At 39.4% G+C, this 21,594-nt stretch overlaps 1 protein-coding gene across 2 annotated transcripts in view; it reads right to left on the reverse strand.

Moving 5' to 3' along the window:
• The window catches only part of LOC140314812 (protocadherin Fat 3-like), a 217,785-nt gene that overhangs the window by 177,722 nt on the left and 18,469 nt on the right, over positions 1–21,594 (reverse strand). For both annotated transcript variants that reach the window (XM_072393187.1, XM_072393186.1), the window contains exons 2-3: positions 8,019–11,342; positions 1,302–1,625 (exon numbers count right to left, since the gene is read on the reverse strand). In XM_072393187.1, coding sequence (XP_072249288.1) covers positions 1,302–1,625; positions 8,019–11,325 — 3,631 coding nt within the window. In that variant the 5' untranslated portion in view covers positions 11,326–11,342. The remainder of the gene's footprint in view (positions 1–1,301; positions 1,626–8,018; positions 11,343–21,594) is intronic.

Below are 21,594 nucleotides of genomic sequence, written 5' to 3' on the forward strand. Positions count from 1 at the left end.
CTTCAGTTCAATCACTACTTGCCCGGTTGTTATTCGCTCTTCTGATGCAATACTTTACAGCCTTTTTCCCTGGAATGACCACCTGTTGCTGACCATACCCACTTCTGATCTGCCTTCTCTGTCTACGTCCTGATAAACCCATCCGTCTTCTATCTCTTTGGCTTTTTGCCTTTTGGACTTGTTTGTCTAACCCTGTGTGGACTCTGTGATTTTTGGACTGCTGGACTCCCTCCTCAACAACCTTTTTGCACTGTTCCCTTTGGATTTATCTGCCTGGTCGGACTGTTTACCTGGTTTACCTGATCCTACTCAAACCTCATTATTTTTCACCAAACTGTTTCATGGCAACATTTGGAGCTTTATCATGAAACAGGAATTCGATTTTAGGAGCTATTTATGCCAAAGTCTCATGACAGTTTACAGGTGTAAGGAGAGGAGTTACACCTGAGTAGTTTCAGTATTAGGTATGGAAAGGACACCACAACACCAACAAAAAAGCCTGTTGGACCCCTCTCCAAACCCAACAAGATCGATGCCAGTTTCAATGATCTCCTCAGTTAAGACAATTTAAAAAAAATAAAAATTATTTTCAGGGCATGTATCTGAACAAACACCTACTAAAGTTTAATCGGATCAATGAGATACTTTCAAAATCAGTTGATTACCCTCTTAATGTTGTAGTTCAGTCACTAATAGTATTATTATTATTTTTTAATTATTATTTGAAAATACTTATTTCAACAAATAATATTCATTCCAGGGGACATTTCTTTTTGATACATTGATCCTCAATTATCGTCACAATAAGGATGAAGAACAGGGTACAGGTAAATTATGAGAATGGGAGAGTGTAAAGATATTTCTACAAAATTCTTACTGACACTGTTAATGTTATGCTGGGAGTAAAAGTTATGATGCTTTAAGAGCTACTTTGTTTTACACATTTTTCATTTAATGTAAACCTAATAGATTTCAGGTAGGGCAATTGTGTTCATTTCCTGAATTCTTCCTGGATGTATTTACACTTAAGCTGCATGGAGATTAGGTAGCTATCCCATCCACCCAAAACACACAAAGTCATTGGATGTAAAATAGAGTCTAACATGTCACATGAAACCTTTATAACACTTTCTTGTCTCTTCATGTCTTCTTATTTAAACTTTTTTCTCAATGCTTTATTCAATCAACCACATTAGCTACTTGGCCCCTAATATGGAGACCATCAGTTTATATTCTGCAAAACTTCAGATAATGAGTACAGTGCTTGTTTCACTCACACAGATAAACACATGATTACTCACCAGTGTGGGGATTGATGGTAAAGAAATTCTGTGGATTGCCACTAATAATACGATAATTGAACCAGTCAGCAATGGAAGAAGGCAAGGCATCAGGATCTTGGGCCTGGATCTGTATTACAGAAACATCTTGTGGAGAATTCTCAGGTACTGAGGGCCGATACAGGGGCTCAGAGATTAGTGGGGCGTTGTCGTTAACATCCTCCACCTGAACGAACACCTCGATAGTGGTGAACTGAGGAACCACACCACGGTCAGTGGCATACACTGTGAGCCAATAAGAATCCTCACTCTCCCGGTCCAATGTATCAATGGTGTAGATCAACCCTGTTAAATAAAGAGACAAACATGGAAATACTTTGGACAAAATTATGAATAAAGTGATTTAGTAATTCAGTAATAACAGGACTGTGTTTTTACGTTTCAGTTAAGACAATTAACAATCCAAATTTTAAAATAGTATAGACACTGTCTAAAATGTCATTTGAAAAAAGATGTCATTTGAATGTCATTTGAAAAAAGTGCAATGATTTACAAATCTGATAAAGCAATGCTTCATCAACAGTAGAACGCAAAAAAGTTTAAAGTAAGACATTTGTTTCATGAAAAAACACCAATTATGAATTTGAAGGCAGAAACAGGTAGTTGGAATTATTAATATTTAAAAAAAATATTTAGTAGTGAGGACATTTCACGGCTGGATTTGTTGCACAGGTGGTATCCTATCACAGCACTACGCTGGAATTCACTGAGCTCCTGAGAGCAACCCATTCTTTAACAAATGTTTGTAGAAGCAGTCTGCATGCCTAGGTGCTTGAATCTACACCTGTGGCCATGGAAGTGATTGTTACAATAGCTTCTCCATACCGACTTTTGGGAAATCTGCCATGTTGCCATCTTTCTCGCATCAGAATATAAACAAAGACTTCTCCAGGAAGCTCCATGATGGAAGAGGTCAGATGCTGGATGACGTGTTTAGTGATATAGACTAGGAGGTGTTCCAGTCTACTTCCACAAACATCGACGAGTTCTTGGACACTGTTAATACCTTAACTGGCACACTGGTCGACATCATTGACAATGGTTCGACTATTCCACAATCAAAAGCCATGAATCGACTCAAGTGTTTGAACTGCTCTCAAAGCATGGATCCCCGTATCTTCAGGTGACATGTCAGGCAAGGCTGCTTCTTACACCTTGAGGAAGGCTGTGATAGTGGCTAAGAGGTGGTACAGATACAAAATGGAGATGCATTTCCATTTCCAAGCATATATGGGAGAACTACGGACTACGCCAACGCCAGCGGTGACTGACGAGTTTAACGCTTTTTTTGCGCAGTTCGAGGCGTCTATTGCAGCAGCCAACCTGCAAGCTGCACCAGCCCTCCTTGCTGAGCCAGCATCACTCACATTCTCAAAGCATAATGTGAGGAGAAGTCTGAAGGCTACTAACTGCGCTAAGAGCTTGCACAGATCAGCTAGCCACAATTCAATTCAATTCAGTTTATTTATATAGCGCCAAATTACAGCAATTGTCATCTCAAGACACTTAAATATTATAGTCCAATCCAAGCCAATTGGAATTCAATTAATTGTAATCATAATCCAATGTAATACAATTAATTCATATAGAGCCAATTCAAAAACAATGTCCAAACTAAGGAAACCAACAGATTGCACCAAAACGTGTCTTCAGTCCAGTCTGCTGTCCTGAGCATGCCTGTGGCCACAGTGGAAAGGAACGACTCCCTTTTAACAGGTAGAAACCTCTGGCAGAACCAGAATCAGGAAGGGTGGCCATCCGCCTTGAACAGCTGGGGTTTGAGAAGACAGAAAAGAGGGAAAAGAGGGGGGAAAAACACCATAACACCATAACACTGTCACGGTTTATGTTTGGTCTCTCTTGTTTTCAGGTTATTTGTGATGGTTTCAGGTTCTTTTTCATGTTTTCAGGTTCCATGTTATTTTCTTGCCAGGTTTTTTCTCCCGTTACTTAGTTCACTCAAGTCACCTGTTTTCTGTTCCACAGCTGCACCTCATCACGAATCACCTCCCCACAGTTTATAGTTTCCAAGTTACCATAAGTCATTACAAAATCCTCCCTTCACTTACCTGCCTTTTTCCCCATATTCTGTTCCATAGTTCCATATTATTCCTTTGGAATAAACCTTTTAATATTTGAGAAGTCTGCATCTGGCTCCTCCCTTTCTCACACCAAAGCCTGACAAACACCATTCAAAGGATACCTGTTGGAACAGGGAAACACAAGCTAATAACCACAATAATGTCACATATACATAATATCATTTGAGAAATTAAACAGGGGGAAAAGAGAGCAAAGTGAGGAAAGGTGTGACAGATGAGGTCCCCCAGCAGTTTAAGCCTATATCAGCTTGAATGTCATGAAATCATCACTGCTGAGAGTTAAAGGAATACATGGCTCAACAGAGCTCGGGCTCTTTTATTGCCAAAATCAGGACATCCTGTCTCAGGGTGATGCAGAGAAACTAGTCCGTTTGTTACTTCCAGATTGGACTACTATAATAATTCTTTATTATTATTACACATATTCTCTGAAAAGCCTCCAGCTGATCCAAAGTGCTACAGCCTGATGAAAACTAACGGGGGAGATCATGTTTCTCCAGTTTTAGCTTATCTTCATTGGCTTCTTGTTAAATTCAGGGCTGGATAGTGTAGTGGTATGATTTCCATCTTTCATGCAGGTAACCTGGGTTCAAATCTCCTGCATGAAAGGTACGACCTCTAGCAGGGGTCCTCAGGCAAGACCCCCTTACCCTATCTGCCTACCTGTAAGTCGCTTTGGATAAAAGTGTCTGCCAAATGCATAAACATAAACATAAATTCAGAATAGAATTTAAGATTCTTCTCCTCACATATAAAGCTCTTAATAACCGAGCTCCATCATATCTTAAAGATCTCATTGTAAGATATTTTCCTAACAGAGCACTTTGCTCCCAAACTGCAGGCTTACTTGTTGCTACCAAAGTAGAATGGGAGGCAGAGCCTTCAGTTATCAGGCCCCTCTCTTGTGGAATAAACTGCCAGTAAATGTCTGAGAAGCAGACACCCTTTCCACTTTTAAGATTAAGCTTAAAACGTTCCTTTTTGATAAAGCTTATAGTTAGGGATGGCTCAGGTGATCCAGAAACATCCCATAGTTAAGCTGATATAGGCTTAAACTGCTGGGGGACCTCATCTGTCACACCTTTCCTCACTTTGCTCTCTTTTCCCCCTGTTTAATTTCTCAAATGATATTATGTACATGTGACATTATTGTGGTTATTAACTTGTGTTTCCCTGTTCCAACAGGTATCCTTTGAATGGTGTTATGGTGTTTTTCCCCCCTCTTTTCTGTCTTCTCAAACCCCAGCTGGTCGAGGCGGATGGCCACCCTTCCTGAGTCTGGTTCTGCCAGAGGTTTCTTCCTGTTAAAAGGGAGTCGTTCCTTTCCACAGTCGCCACAGGCACGCTCAGGACGGGAGATTGGACTGAAGACAAGTTTCGGTGCAATCTGTTGGTTTCCTTAGCTAGGATATTATTTTCGAATTGGCTCTACATGAATGAATTGGATTATTTTGAAATTTGTTAATTGGATTTCATTGGATTATGATTACAATGAATTGAATTCCAATTGGCTTGAATTGGACTATGTTATTTAAGTGCCTTGAGATGACATTTGTTGTCATTTGGCGATATATGTAAATAAACTGAATTAAATCTCTACATCAACTTTTCACAGTAGACTGCCCCAAATCAGGCCTTTATGATCAAATAGCTGCTTAAAAAATGCTAGTAAGGAAAAGCAACACGCAGAAGAGTTTTGTTTGAACCAAGAAACTCAAGGAATGAACATTAGACCTGTAGAAATCCGAGCTTTGATCTGATGAGTCCAAATTTGAGATCTTTGGTTCCACCCGGTGTATCTTTTAGCGGCACAGAAAAGGTGAACGGATGGACTCTATATGCATGGTTTCCACCGTGAAGCATGGAGGAGGAGGTAATGGTGTGGGGGTGCATTGCTGGTGACACTGTTGGGAATTTATTCAAAACTGAAGGCACACTGAACTAGCATGGCTACAACAGCATCCTGCAGCGAAATGCCATCCCATCCTGTTTGCGTTTAGTTGGACCATCATTTATTTTTCAACAGGAAAATTACCTCAAACACACCTCCAGGCTGTGTAAGGGCTATTTGACCAAGAAGGAGAGTGATAGAGTGCTTCCAAGATGACCTGGCCTCCATAGTCACCTGATTTAAACCCAAATGAGATGGTTTGGGATGAGATGGAACTCAGAGTGAAGGCAAAAAAGCCAACAAGTGCTCAGCATCTCTGGGAACTCCTTCAAGGCATTGCTTCTTGGTACCTGGTAGTGGTACGAATGCGGCCTCTTCTCACTCCCTGGGTGAGCTGGGTTTTCAAGAGTTTCTTGAAGATAGACAGGGCCCTGTTCTGGTAGCACTCGGTAGGTCATCTCACTATCATGGTACGACACATGAAAAGAGTTTGAATTGACTTAAGCGTGGTGTAGGCACTGCTAGACGACAATCCTGCGATGAACGGCGGGACCGAGTTTTGACATAAGCCTTTGCAAGAGCATTCAAATAGATGGGCGGCTAAGGGTAGCCAGTGGAGTGATGAGTGCTCTTTTCGGCTGATCAAAGACTAGATGCGCCGCCACTTCTGGACCATCTGCAGAGGTTTCACAGCACAGGCTGGGAGACCAGTTAGGAGAGCATTGCAGTAGTCAAGGCGGGAGATGACCATGGCCTGCACCAGGAACTGGGTGGCATGTTGGGTTAGGTATGGTCTGATCTTTCTTATGTTTAGCAATGCGAAGCGGTGTGAACGAGCAACAGAGGTAACGTGATCTTTAAAGGTTAGTTGGTCATCAATCATGACACCCAAGTTTCTAGCTACCTTTGATGGAGCAAGAGATAGGGATTCGGTTTGGATGCAGATGCTGTGGTGTATGGTTGGTTTGGCTGGGAAGACAAGCAGCAGTTTTTGGGACGTTAAGTTGTAGGTGATGGGCTTTCAATCATGTTGATATGTCAGAGAGACAATCTGAGATTTGCGCTGAGACCGTGTGATCGTCAGGTGGGAATGACAGATAGAGCTGGGTATCATCAGCATAACATTGGTATGAGAATTTGGTATTTCCTCTTTCGTCCATCTGCAGTATTGGTCCCTTCAATTGCCTTTTGATCACGCCATCTCTAGACATAGGCTTCATTTTAATCTCTCCAGTACCAAACCCCACACCCTCATTCAAGCCTTAACACCTCTGATTCAGACTCAAATGATGACCATAATGGATAAATAAAGTTGTATTATTCCCCAGCTTGTTCATAACCATAGAGATATCCATGTAAAAAAAAATAATAATTTCATATTATGTTTTACAATGCTTGTGATCACACAATTTGAGTCTGAAGGATTTTATGTGTCCGATGTATTGTGTTGACATGTACATATTCTTGTTGGTCAAATGACTGAGAGGGAGGTACAGTGAAGCAAAACTCTATATATGAATTTTCTTTTCTAAATTGATTAGGAAATCTATACATGTCTTTTATGCTGTTGTGTCAGCTTGCACTGTTAGTGATTATCTCAGCTCAACAAAGAACTATGAGAGCAAAGTATCTTCTTACACAAACAGTGATGGTCTTTTGCCAGCACCATTGTGTTATCTTACCCAGCTCATACGTACCCTTAGCAAAAAGTAGTATACTTGAAGTTAATTTTATTAATTTAATTATTCAAATTTATTTTATATTTATATATAAATCAATTTAATAGTTTTCAGTCTAAATTGAAACATTTTTAAGTTTCCAAAAGTATACTTTAAGTATATATTATAAGGTGATTGTAAGTTTCCAAAAGTACATTTTCAAGTCTACAACAAGTATACTCATCTATTTTCTACTAGTGTACTAGGTATATACTTCCAGTTTATTGAAGTATACTTTAAGTATACTTTTATGAACTTAGAATGACTAAGACTTACTACTCTTGTAGCATACTTTTTATGTTTATATTAATGCATTTAGCAGACGCTTTTATCCAAAGCTACTTATAATGGTAGGTGGGTAGGATATGGACCTGGTTGCCAATAAAGGTTTCTGTGTTCGACCAACTCTGTGTCAGCAGAGTTGTTCCTGCATCATCTACACACAGGCTGTTTGAAGGTGACCATCCCCAATACACCACACTTACCACTACGCAAGTTTGATATATTCATATAACATTTTAAAAGATACCATATAGTATATTTACAAATACCTGCCTAAATCATTAAATATGTTTATTTCAAAAACAAAGAGCCTCTATGACATCAAGTCTTTCTTTGCTGAGTCGATGACTTGAATTTATTCTGTATTTTGATCAAGATAAACTAAGTATTAGTACTTTGAGGCAGAAAGAAGCAAAAAGTATACCAAAGTACAAGTATAAGCTTTATTATTAAAGTATAAGTGTAAGTATTATCAGTCTTAGACTTTTCAGTATAAGTCAAGTATACTTCACAATATTATTAAGTATGTAAAATATAGAATATAAAAAGTAAACTTCAAGTATACTTCCGTAACGTAATTGTTCTTTTATTCAGACTCACTTAAGAAAGTTTACACAACACACTTCTCAGTACTGACTGATTACAAATCTGATTTACATGGCAGAATTTTGAAATGAAAACTCACCTGTTTCTTCATCTATGGAAAATCGGCCAAGCCCACTTCCATCACGAATAGCGTAGTGGATTTCTCCATCTCTACCAGTATCATCATCATTAGCAGTGACTTGGAGCAAAGTAGTTCCAATGCGAGCATCCTCTTTTACCAATCCCCTTAGGGCAAAGTGGGAAAAGTATGGAGCGTAGAGGTTTTCGTTCACATCTATTACTTCCAATTCCACAAATGTGACAGAGAGAAGAGAAACAGGCCTTCCTTTGTCTTTGGCTTTCACAGTGAGGTTGTAGAACTGTTGGGTCTCATAGTCAAGTTCTTTTGTGAGCCTAATCGCTCCACTGACCCTATCTAATTCAAACCATCCATTGTGGTCATTAACTAGAGAGTACCTGACCTGACCTCCCAACCCTAGATCTGGGTCCTGGGTTTCTAGCCAAGCCACAACAGTTCCCACTGGAACATCTTCCAGAGCCCTAGCTTTGTACACACTTGGAATAAATAGTGGGGGACAGTCGTTTACATCTTCCAATATAATCTTCAGTGTAGTCACAGAAAACTTGCGGCTCCCTTTGTCTGCTCTGTCCCAAGCTTCAATCTTCAGGTTAAAAGTAGACACTAACTCCCTGTCTAGCTGACCAGCAACATATACAATTCCATTAGTGGAGTTGATACTAAATTGGATGGTTCTAGTCAAAAAAGAATATACAATCTCCCCATTGGGTCCAAAATCTTTGTCAGTTGCCTCAACCTGGATGATATCTGTACCTATGGCAGTGTTTTCAGGTATGACCACTTGATATCCTTCTTGCAAAAACAGAGGTACATTATCATTTGTATCCTCTATGTGGATAGTAAGCAAACGCCATGCCATTTTCTGTGGGACACCAAGGTCATAGATAGTTATGTTAAGGAGATAGTGATCTCTCTTTTCTCTGTCCATGGGTAGAAAAACACTGATAAGGCCAGTCTGTATGTCAATGATGAAACAGCTGTCACTATTTCCATCTGAAATAGAGTACAGAATCTGACCATTAAAACCTGTATCTCCATCATATGCATTCACCTTGAAAACACTTGAGCCAACCGTTAGGTCTTCCTGCACAGCAACAGCGGTGGGAAATGCTTTGTCAAACTGGGGTGTTTGCCTATTGACAGAGAAAATATCAACAAAATCTTCCTCGATTTTAACTTTGGTGGTAGCTTTAGACTTTTTCAGTAACTTTTCTGCTAATTTTAGGGCTACCCTTGTTTCTTTACAAGTGAAATGCTTGGGAAATGATTTTCCATGAACAACAGAAATATTGACAAATGTAGGATCAGAAACTTTCTCACCATCTGTGGCAGCTATTTTCAAACTAAAGATACCATTTTTTGGACCCAATGTAGCGAGGGAATGTTGCAATGTAAGGACCCCTGAATTAGGGTTGAGGTCAAAGTGCCCCTGCTCATTTCCTGAAATAATTTTATATTTTACAAGCTCTAACTCATCTATATCAATTGCAGACATTGTAATAATTACTTCATCTATTGGGAAATCCGCAGCAATAAACCCCTGGCAGGCTACTTTCTCAAACAGTGGCTGGTTATCATTTACATTTTCCAAGTGGATTGTTACACTGACTTCACTCTCTCGTCTGTAAGGTGACCCCCAATCAGAAGCTCTGACAGCAAACACAAAGATCTCTGGTGAGGATTCAAAGTCCAAATCTGTAGTGGTTTTGATAACACCAGAAAACTGATTTATTTTGAAAGGTAATGGCTGAAGGCTGGGAATGCTGTAAGTTATATATCCATTTTCACCTTTATCTTTATCCACTGCAGATAGTGTTAATACATTAGTCCCAACTGGTAGATTTTCATTAACAAAAACTTCATAGGAAGTCTGAGCAAATATTGGTGTTTTATCATTGGCATCCTCAATAGTTATCTGCACTTTTACCCTGAGATCACTGACTTTTTCCAGTACCTCAAGATAAAAAACATCCTGGGATACCTGAGTGAAGCTGCCAGTGGTGGCGATAACACCTGTTAGGCTATTAATTTGAAAAAAAGCTGAATCTGCACAAGGTGACAAGATATAATCTGCATCGTCAGGCTCTGGCCTTATTTTAACAGCGCCTACAATAGTGCCTGGTGGTGAAAATTCATTTAAACTAATATCATACAAATCTTTCTCAAAATAAGCTTCTTCAGTCTGCCATTTCTTTACCATTATGTGGACAATCTTTTCAGCAGATAACTTCTGTGGGGTTCCTTTATCTTTAGCCTGCAATATAAGGTTACAGCCATAAGGGAAAGACTCCCAGTTTAATGTCTCAGACGCTTTGACAGCAAACTCACTTTCTCCATATTTTTCTACAAAAAATTGCCCAGAGGGTTCCCCACCCACTATGATAACTGAATCAATTTCTCCATTTAAGCCTTCATCCAGGTCTTCAACAGTGACCATGGCATATACAGGGTTTTTATCTAACCTTGAGGTGCCGAGGGTGATTACATTCATAACTGGGGCATGCTCATTTACACGCTCTACATGAACAAAAAGCTTGGCTGTACTGCTAACCCCATTGTTTCCATACAGCTTCATTCCACGGTCCACTGCCAGGATTTCTAAATCATACCGGTTCTTCTCATCTACATTAAGATTTCCACTCAAATATACCACACCACTAGTTGGGTGTACTGCAAACAGTTCCATTTCCTCCTTGAAAAAAAAGTAAAACTCTCCATTGGAGCCAATGTCTGCATCTGTGGCAGTAACTTGTGCTATGCTTGTCCTGAGAGGGGTGTTCTCTGCTATCGTGACGGAGTATGTCGTGGGGGAAAATAAGGGTCGTAGGTCATTCATATCCAACACCTGGATGCTGACTTTAGTCCAGGTCTCAAGAAGAGCCTCTCCCTTGACATAAGCTTTCACTGTCAATACATAATTGTCCTGAATCTCTCGGTTCAATATAGCTGCATTGCCTCCCTTGGTCCTTATACGCAAAAAACAGAAGTCACCAAGAACATACTCCTCTGGCTTGAAAAAACCTTCATCATCTCCTGAAGTGATTCTATATCGAATCTCCCAGGAGACCTTGTCCATGTAAATGCCCATTTTAATTTTACTGTTGGCATAGGTGCGTGCCGCTGAGTTTTCATAAATTGTAGCATGGTAGACAGACTGAGTGAAGCTGAAGTTGGATCTATCCTCAGGATCTTCATAGGTGTTCTGGTCATAGCAGACTGATGACTTGAAGATCAAGCACAACAGCAGAAAAGCCAGGCCAAGGAGACGGGCATGCATGCCTGTCCATTTGGCCATATTCAAATCCATCCCATCATAATTCCATCCTGAGACAGAAAGAGAAAGACAGATGTGGTGAGACACAGGTTAGCTACAGGTTAGCTACAGGGAAGAAAAAAGAATAACTAAGCAGATCAATAGGCTAGATTCCTGATTAGAGTCCTTGCTAGGGCCTTTCTGTGTGGAGTTTACATGTTCTTCCCATGCATGCAGTGGTCATACCCTTGACCTTGTGCTGACTTATGGCATTGAGAGTGAACAGTTAACAGTGTTCCCTCATAACTCTGTCTTGTCTGACCATTTTTTAATAACTTTTGAATTTACATTACTTGACTATACGGCTTCTGATAAGAATTTTACGGCTACCTAAATTTCACTCCAGTTGAACTCGCCTCTCTTGTTGACAGCACTATAACTTCAATGCGTACAACACTGGACAATGTTGCCCCTCTGAAAAGGAAGGTAATCAGTCAGAAGAGGTTGGCTCCTTGGTATAATTCACAGCTGCTTTAAAGCAGGCTGCAAGAAAGCTGGAGAGAGAGTGGCGTTCCTCTAATTTAGAAGAGTCTCAATTAGTCTGGAAAGATAGTTTAATAACGTATCAGAAAGCACTTTGTGAAGCTAGAACTGCTTATTATTCATCATTGATAGAAGAGAATAAGAATAATCCCAGGTTTCTTTTCAGCACTGTAGCCAGGCTGACAAAGAGTCCGAGCTCTGTTGAGCCATGTATTCCTTTAACTCTCAGCAGTGATGATTTCATGAGATTCTTCATCAATAAAATTGTTTCTATCAGAGAGAAGATTGATGGAATCCTTCCCACTATTATCACTGATGTATCATCAAGTAGAGCAGCTTTAGAAGTATCTTTCGAACCTGATTTGTATTTAGACGGCTTCTGCCCAGTTGATCTTTCTGAGCTAACAACAGCAATAGTCTCTTCTAAACCATCAACTTGTATTTTAGACCCAATCCCAACCAGACTGTTCAAGGAGGTTTTCCCCTTAATTGACACTTCCATATTAGATTTGATCAATCGGTCTTTGTTGACAGGATATGTACCTCAGACTTTTAAGGTTGCTGTAATTAAACCTTTACTTAAAAAACCTACTCTTGATTCAGAAGTGTTGGCTAATTATCGACCTATATCCAATCTCCCTTTTTTGTCTAAAGTTCTTGAAAAAATAGTTGCAGTTCAACTTTGTGATCATTTACATAGAAATAATCTGTTTAAAGAGTTTCAGTCAGGATTCAGACTGCACCATAGCACAGAAACAGCACTGGTGAAAGTTACCAATGATACAGAGTCTCAAACATGTTATTGGGATTAAAGGAACTGCATTAGGCTGGTTTAAGTCATATTTATCTGATAGATTACAGTTTGTTCTTGAAAATGAAGAATCTTCCTCACACATTGGAGTAAGTAATGGAGTTCCTCAGGGTTCTGTGCTTGGACCAATTCTTTTTACTTTGTACATGCTTCCATTAGGTAACATTATTAGACAGCATGGCATAAATTTCCATTGTTATGCTGATGATACTCAGCTGTACTTATCTATGAAACCAGATGAAACCAATAGGTTGGTCAGACTACAAGCCTGTCTTAAAGACATAAAGATCTGGATGACTCAGAACTGTCTGCTTTTAAATTCAGACAAAACTGAAGTTGTTCTCTTTGGACCTGAGCGCTTCAGGGAGAAATTATCTAGTTATATAGTTACTCTAGATGGTATTTCCTTGGCTTCTAGTTCTACAGTGAGGAACCTTGGAGTTATTTTTGACCAGAATTTATCATTTGACGCACATATGAAACTGGTTTCTAAGACTGCCTTCTTTCACCTTCGTAATATTGCTAAAATCAGGAACATCCTGTCTCAGGGTGATGCAGAGAAACTAGTTCATGCATTTGTTACTTCAAGATTGGACTACTGTAATTCGTTATTATTGGGCTGTCCCACATATTCTCTGAAAAGCCTCCAGCTGATCCAAAATGCTGCAGCCAGAGTTCCGATGAGAACTAACAGGAGAGATCATGTTTCTCCAGTTTTAGCTTCTCTTCATTGGCTCCCTATTAAATTCAGAATAGAATTTAAGATTCTTCTCCTCACATATAAAGCTCTTAATGACTGAGCTCCATCATATCTTAAAGACCTCATTGTAAGATATTTTCCTAACAGAGCACTTCGCTCCCAAACTGCAGGTTTAGTTGTTGTTCCCAGAGTTTCTAAAAGTAGAATGGGAGGCAGAGCCTTCAGTTATCAGGCCCCTCTCTTGTGGAATAAGCTGCCAGTAAATGTCCGGGAAGCAGACACCCTTTCCACTTTTAAGATTAGGCTTAAAATTTTCCTTTTTGATAAAGCTTATAGTTAGGGATGGCTCAGGTAATCCTGAAACATCCCATAGTTAAGCTGCTCTAGGCTTAGACTGCTGGGGGACCTCATCTGTCACACCTTTCCTCACTTTGCTCTCTTTCTCTCCTGTTTAATTTCACAATTGATTTTATGTACATGTGACATTATTGTGGTTATTAACTTGTGTTTCCCTGTTCCAACAGGTATCCTTTGAATGGCGTTATGGTGTTTTTTCCCCGCTCTTTTCCCTCTTTTCTGTCTTCTCAAACCCCAGCTGGTCGAGGCAGATGGCCACCCTTCCTGGTTTTGGTTCTGCCAGAGGTTTCTTCCTGTTAAAAGGGAGTCATTCCTTTCCACAGTCGCCACAAGCACGCTCAGGACGGGAGATTGGACTGAAGACAAGTTTCCGTGCAATCTGTTGGTTTCCTTAGCTAGGATATTGTTTTTTGAATTGGCTCTATATGAATGAATTGGATTATGATTACAATGAATTGAATTCCAATTGGCTTGAATTGGACTATATTACTTAAGTGCCTTGAAATGACAATTGTTGTAATCTGGCGCTATATAAATAAAATTGAATTGAATTGAATTGAATTGAATTGAATTCTCTCCAGATACTCTGTCTTCCTCCTACCATCCAAAAACACATTAGGATAATTGGTAAATTGACCCTAGGAGTGAGTGTGAGGGTAAGTGTGCATGGTTGTTTGTCTCTGTGATGGACTGGCTGGAGTACGTTCCAGCTAGCTACACACCTGCTACATATTCACAACTCCCGGTCATTTTTCCAGTAAAGTGGCAATGGGGGCTGACCTAGCCAAAAACATGTATGTATAAGAATGCAAAAACAACCTCATATTTCAAACACATTAAATTAGGCACATTTAAGATTAAATAAATATTACAAAGACTTAAGAAAAAAAAAAAGGAAATTCTGTGTGTTTGTGAAACAGTTTTAAATGTATCTAATTTGTTCTCCAATATACAAAGATCAAATATCAGGTAACCGTGGCTCAGTGGTTAGAGTGTGTCAGCCAATAACCAGAAGGTTTGGCAGTTTGATTCCCACTCTTGCCACTCAAAAAGATTGGTGAAATTCACAGCTGTTAGTCCACCTCCTTGTCATGGCTGAGGTGCCCTTGAGCAAGGCACTGTACCCCCAGCTTCCAGGGCACTGTGAATGGCTGCACACCACTCCAATGTATGGCATCTGTCTCTATGAGTGTGTGACCCATGTGCATGTGTGTGTCAACAGGTGCCAACCTGGATGGGTTAAAAGCAGAGGACAAATTTTGTATGTATGCATGACAATAAAATCTGATCTTAATCTTAATTATCTGCAGTAGCTTGCTGTAAATTTCACCTTTATACTTTTCTCTTCATCGTTTTGTTTTCGTTTTGTTTCAATACAAAAAAAGTAAATTTTGATAATTTTCTCATCTCAAGCTGTGGATGACAGAGACAAACGGGATAAGCATGTTGGAATTTTGATCGACGAGAAACTGATATTTGAATGTCATGTAACTGAACTGATAAGCAAATTCAGACTAAGAAATTTGGTTTCTTACAAAGGAATTCCCCCCTCCAATTGAATTGAATTGTATTGAATTGAATTTATTTTAATAATTCCCGGAGGGATATTATAGTGTTGATGATGCTATGATGCTACAGATACATAAGAAAATGAAAATCAGCATACAGACATTTTGAGAGTTGAAGTGCAGCGGGTATAGTAGACATCTTCAGAGATTGTTACAGTTGGACTGAGGAATTGTTTTTGTAGCTTGGCAACAATTTACCTGATGAGTACACACACCACACAGCATCAGTAGGTAACACAGGTGAACTCTTTCAGTAGACAACATGGACAGAAACTCCTAGCCAACAGTTTAACATCTGGGATGCAGAGACGCTCCTTCTCAGTGATGTCCAGGATTATACCATCTGTTGATAACAAATATTGTAATCTTTCACTAATACCTCTCTGTCTGCAGGCTCTGTCTGCCTATATAGTCTTAAAACTGAGCAGAGTGGTGTTAAGAGCAGCCATGTCCCAGTGAAAAAAATAAAACTGCCATCCAGAATTTTTATTGTATCCTCATCAGGGCTTCGAGCTTTCCATTTCATTGGCCAGTAATCTCACATGTGATGATCAAGGAAAGGAATTCAATGGCAAGGCTAAACTAGAAACTAAACAGAAACACAGATCATGACAGAACATAAAATGCAAAACATGACAGATTATTGAGAAAGTTGTATTTAACCAGCTCAACAACTTTCTGAATGAAAGTGGAAGTCTCGATAACTTTCAATCAGGCTTTCAACATCACAACACTGAAACAGCTCTGGTCAAAGTGTTAAACGACATTAGGTTGAATACTGATTGTGGTTATGTTTCAGTCATGATTCTGTTGGATCTCAGCGCTGCATTTGATACTGTAGATCACAGAATCCTGTTGCACAGGATGGAAAACTGGGTTGGACTTTCTGGAGCGGTCCATAACTGGTTCAGGTCCTATTTAGAAGGCCAGAGTTATTTTGTTACAATTGGCAGCTCTAAATCTGAGGCCATTACTTGTGGAATCCCCCAGGGGTCAGTTCTTGTACCTCTTCTGTTTAACTTGTATATGCTCCCTTTGGGTCAGATACTGTAGAACTTTAACATCAATTATCACAGTTATGCAGACGATACACAACTTTATGTGTCTCTGTCACCAGACGACTGTAGCCCAGCAGACGTACTGTGTCAGTGTCTGGAGGAAATAAACTCCTGGATGAGACAGAATTTTCTACAATTAAATGAAGACAAAACTGAGATAATTCTGTTTGGTAGCAAAGAGAAGAAGGTCAGCATTGGTAAATATCTTGAGACTCGGGCCCTTCCAATCACTGACCAAGTTCGTAACCTTGGAGTGTTGGTAGACTCAGATCTGACTTTCAGCAGCCACATCAAAGCTCAGAAACATCAACAGAATTAAAGGTTTTCTCTCCCAAAAAGACCAGGAGAAACTCATCCATGCATTCTGGTACACTCGATTGCTGTAATGGTCTTTTAACTGGACCCCCATAAAAAGAGTATTAAACATCTGCAGCTCATCCAGAACGCTGCTGCTAGAGTTTTAACCAGGACTAAGAGATCTGAACAAATCATACCAGTTTTAAAATCTTTACACTGGCTTCCGATCAGTCAAAGAATAGATTTTGAAAGCCTACTGATGGTTTACAAATCCCAGAACAGTTTAGGCTCAAAATACATCTGTGATATGTTCAGAGAATATAAACCCAGCAGAGCTTTTAGATCCAATGAGTCAGGTCAGCTGGTCCAGTCCAGAGTCCAGACTAAACATGGAGAAGCAGCATTTAGCTGCTATGCTGCAAACAAGTGGAACAAACTGCCAGTGGAGATTAAACTTTCAATCAAATGTAGAAAAAAAAAAGAATTCTTATGTGTCTATGCATGAAATCTGCACAGTATCTTTTAATTCATCTGGGCTGTTGCTTGTTTTTAATCATTTTAATTATTTTATTTGTTTCGCTTTATATTCTTTTATGTATTTTTAATGCTTCTTCCACTGCTGACTGTAATGCTTTTATTTGATGTAAAGCAGTTTGAATCATTTTGTACATGAAATGTGTTACACAAATAAATTTGACTTGACTTGACTCACTCCCTACAGAAATAAAGTGGACAGATTAATTCTTCTTGATAAAAGCAGGACACTGAAAGTACAAAATATGTTTCAAGTACCATGTACCAAATACACATGGCCCAAAGCTGTCATACAAATATGCATTCTGAGTCCAACAGCCCTGCACCCGGAGCAACCTCCATGGGTCTTCACATTATCTAATCCCCACGTGTTGTATCTAATTAAAGTGAGGTGTGTGTGGAGGGATTTCACAGCAAATCATGCTTAATAAAATGCTGTAAACGTTTGCCCTGCTGGTAATCACTGGGAATACAAATGGATGCATACCAATGTAGAGAAAAGGAGAGCCTTAGAGACAACTCCATTTCTGTTTCTGTTTTACAGATCTATGTATCATATTAGGGCTCCATGGTATGGTGGTCCTGGTTTGAATCCCAGCTAGGGCTGTACTGTGTGAAGTTTGCATATTCTCCCTGTGTATGCGTGGGTTCTCTCCGGGTACTCCAGCTTCCTCCCACCATTCAAAAACATGCATGTTAGGTTAATTAGTGACTCTAAATTGGCCCCAGGAGTGACAGAGAGCTCTAACTGAGGCGACCAAGAGACAAGACATGTAAAGAAAAATTAATGACGAGCATTGCCAGGAGGTTTCGGGGTCACATCCTGCATTGTCCAGGGTGGATGCAGACACCAGCTTCACACATAGGCACCCATACATCAATACACCATTTTGAGGGTGAGATAAATTTAGCTTATTTTGTTTAAGTGTTGTTGCTGGCTCCACTCAGGCACAGCTGCAGGCAGTTAATCCTTTATATTCAAAAATTTACTAGAATCAATCTGATTTTAATAGTATACTGATGTAGACACTGTCACCTCAATAAAATATGTGATTTAAAATAAAGAGAGGAATGTCGGGTAATGTCCTGCATGTCTATCTTTTTGTCCAAAATCTGTGTTTGTCTCTATTAACACGGCCATGGTAAGGAATAAGTTTGTCTGAGAGTGAACAGATGTATGGGAGAAGCTGATATAGGTTGTGTTAACGCTCCCAAGGTGTTAACAAATACCGAACGCTATGTATATGATATAAGGAAAGAAAATTAAAAGAATCTAACTTTGTGAAAATTCTGTGTTAAAAATGCTGTTTTTGTAGAAGGAGAGTGTTTTTGGGCTTAGCTCTGGCAGGTCAGTGATCATCCCTTTGAGATAGAAAGTCTAAAAATAGTGCACTTACTGTGGAACTGCACAAAAGCAGTGATATTTGACATACAATTTTCTTTTTTTTGGATTTGCTTTTTGGTTTCCTTTGGCCTTTCCGTGCTAAAATATAGTCTGATTTCTGAGTTATTGCTTTGTATTGTGAGATATCCTAAAACTCACTCATTATTGCAGTTGATCTACTAGTATATTTTTTAAATAGCTTTTGTAGATAGTTTGAGCTACTGTCTTTAATTACAAACTCATTATTTAACGCTGTGGTTTTAATCAGTGAGATTCAGTTCATTAGTTTGTTGTATTAATTCCTGAGAATCCAATTTCAGTTTACTCAAGGATAAGTTATGGCAAGTGATGCAACCCTTTCATATTTGATCTACATTCCGATCCGTTTGTCACAGCTTCTCTCAACATGTTCAATGACAACTACAGACTCTAAATTGTAGAAGCAAGCATAGATATCTTATGCACAAATGAAGCAATGAAACACACCTGAATAATTACAAACACCAATTGTACCAAACATTGTACTTTCCTGAAATAAGGCAGAAGTATAAAAAGTGTTGTAATTTCTACACGGTAGAACTGAAATGCATGACAATAACTTTAAATTAAAGTCTGGAATGTAGACTTTGATTATGTCTGAATTGTTTAATTTAGAAGGGTAACGTAAAGAAACGTGACTTTATCCAAAACATTATGGAGGGCATTGAACTATTTACTGAAACTGCTATAAGTGTTCCGTTGCACCAACCACTATGTGGTCATTCCTTGCAAGCACCTCGGCTTTGAGGGGGAATATATCATCTTGTGAGAACTGTGATGTGGCATGACTTTACAGATTTACCTTGCAAACCACCTGACATGCAAGAACAGAATAGACTAAGTTAATTGCAAATGTCTATTATAGGCTCAAATTGGAGAACTTAAGCCGAGATTATGCTTCTGTGTCACGTCAATGGCGTATCTATGCTGTCAACTTGACGCAGAAGCATAAACTAGGCTTTAGTTTTTGAGCAGACATGATCTCTCATGGTATGCCTCACATCGGTAAGCAGAGGATGACCAGTGCCCCAGTAATTTAAGCATTATACTCGGCAGGTGGAGAGCAGCATTTCTTGCTGGGTCAATACTGGAGTGAGAAGAATAGAATTCAGAAGATTCAGGCTGTGATTAGAGCAAAGTTGTGAATTATTTTAAGTGAACCATGTTTTTGACAAGGGCTTACGGCCATCACTGAATAAAGTCTTGTCATTGTCAAAGATTTAAAACTTTAGAAGAAAATCACAAAAGGCTGGGGCTATCATTGGGTGAGATGCAAGGTTAGGGCCGTTTTTAGCTTTGTGGGGGCCCTAACCGTTTAAATAGTACACTAGGGATTGGATAGTGTGGTGGTAAGCTTGCCAACTTTTATGTGGGTAACATGGGTTCAAATCCCCTGCATGAAAGGTACTACCTCTAGTAGGGGTCCTCAGGCAAGACCCCCTTACCTTGACTGCCTACCAGTGTTTAAATCCCTTTGGATGAATCGATTAATTAAATTAATAAGATTTTGAGTAATTTTACAAAATATTAAACATTGTAATGTACACAGTCCCTTTAAAGCTTGTACTAAATTACAAAGTTGTCACTTTTATGAATTTTCTTCATTAATTTACACATTGCACTAATTAAAGTAATAAAACTAAGAAAAATTATCCAATGCCACAATATTCTAAAATAATCAAAATGATGCCTAATTTTATATATCACTGAAAAAACAAACCTTTAAAATATTTTTTTTAAATTATAAACAGCAGCACACTTCTAATTAGGGGCTTATAAAATGCACACCAAACTTAGTGAATTAATCCTAAATTATGCTAAAATAACGTTAAGTGTCAAATATCTGAGAGATAACATCCACTGAACAATGACAGAGCAGAACAATAACATCCATCCCTGCTAGAATCTGAATAAATGGGTCTGGAGTCTGTCAGATCTGATTCCCTACCATTCCCATGGCAGGACAGACTGTTCAATCACATGTGACATATTAGCAAACTTTCATAAAGAAAAACACTAAAGTTGAGTTTATAACGAACATATCCCAGCCAGCTACATACCATTTATTCAAGGCTAGCAGGACAAATAAACACACAAAACGTTACACCTTCAGCTATCCAGCCCACATCACCCAACACATGCCTTACCTTTATCCTTAGACCGTTTTTCTTCCTCCGTTTTTCTGTGCCACTAATATAAATCTTTTTGATCCCATTACAGAGTTGTCTTGTTTACTCTTCTCGCTAATGGGAATGATGAGTAGATGTCAATCATTACCATTACACCTATCGGTGGCCCGCTATGCTATTCAGTGTGTGACAGTTCTGTCCAACAAATATGACCTGACAATGCCACATAAACATCAGCCACAGTTCATCTTTGCAGTTTATTTTACTGATGTCCTACATTTATTTTTCAAGAACATAAGGGATACAATAAATACATGAAATAATATGAGATATTTAATTCTCCTCAGATAAGACTGAACATGCAGATTTGGGGCCTCCAGGTCGCTATGGGGCTCTAAGCATTCGCCTAGTTCGTCTATAGCAAGAAACAGCTCTGGGCAGAGTACACCTTGGACATGTTGCCAGTCTATCACATGGCCACATAACACATAGAGACAAGCAAGAAAGACAACCAACTGCACTCACACTCATTCCTAGGGACAATTTAGCCTCACGTGCATGTTTTTAGGCGGTTGGAGGAAGCCAGAGGAGCCAGAGAGAATCCACGCATACATGGGGAGAACATGCAAACTCCCCACAGAAAGGCCCCAGCCGGGATTCAAACCAGGAACCCTCGTTGTGAGGCGACGGTGCTAACCACCACACCATTGTGAAGCCCTTCATTCACTTGTCCAGTGGTCATCCTAACCAGATGCCCTATCTCTAAGGGAGAGCCCAGACACCCTGCGAAGGAAACCCATTTCGGCCGCTTGTATTCGCAATCTCGTTCTTTCGGTCACTACCCACAGCTCGTGACCATAGGTGAGGATGGGAACGTAGATTGACCAATAAATAGAGAGCTTC

Source organism: Leuresthes tenuis, unplaced genomic scaffold (genome assembly GCF_036924035.1).
Source record: "Leuresthes tenuis unplaced genomic scaffold, fLeuTen1.0.hap1 SCAF_9, whole genome shotgun sequence".
NCBI classification, from domain to species: Eukaryota; Metazoa; Chordata; class Actinopteri; order Atheriniformes; family Atherinopsidae; genus Leuresthes; species Leuresthes tenuis.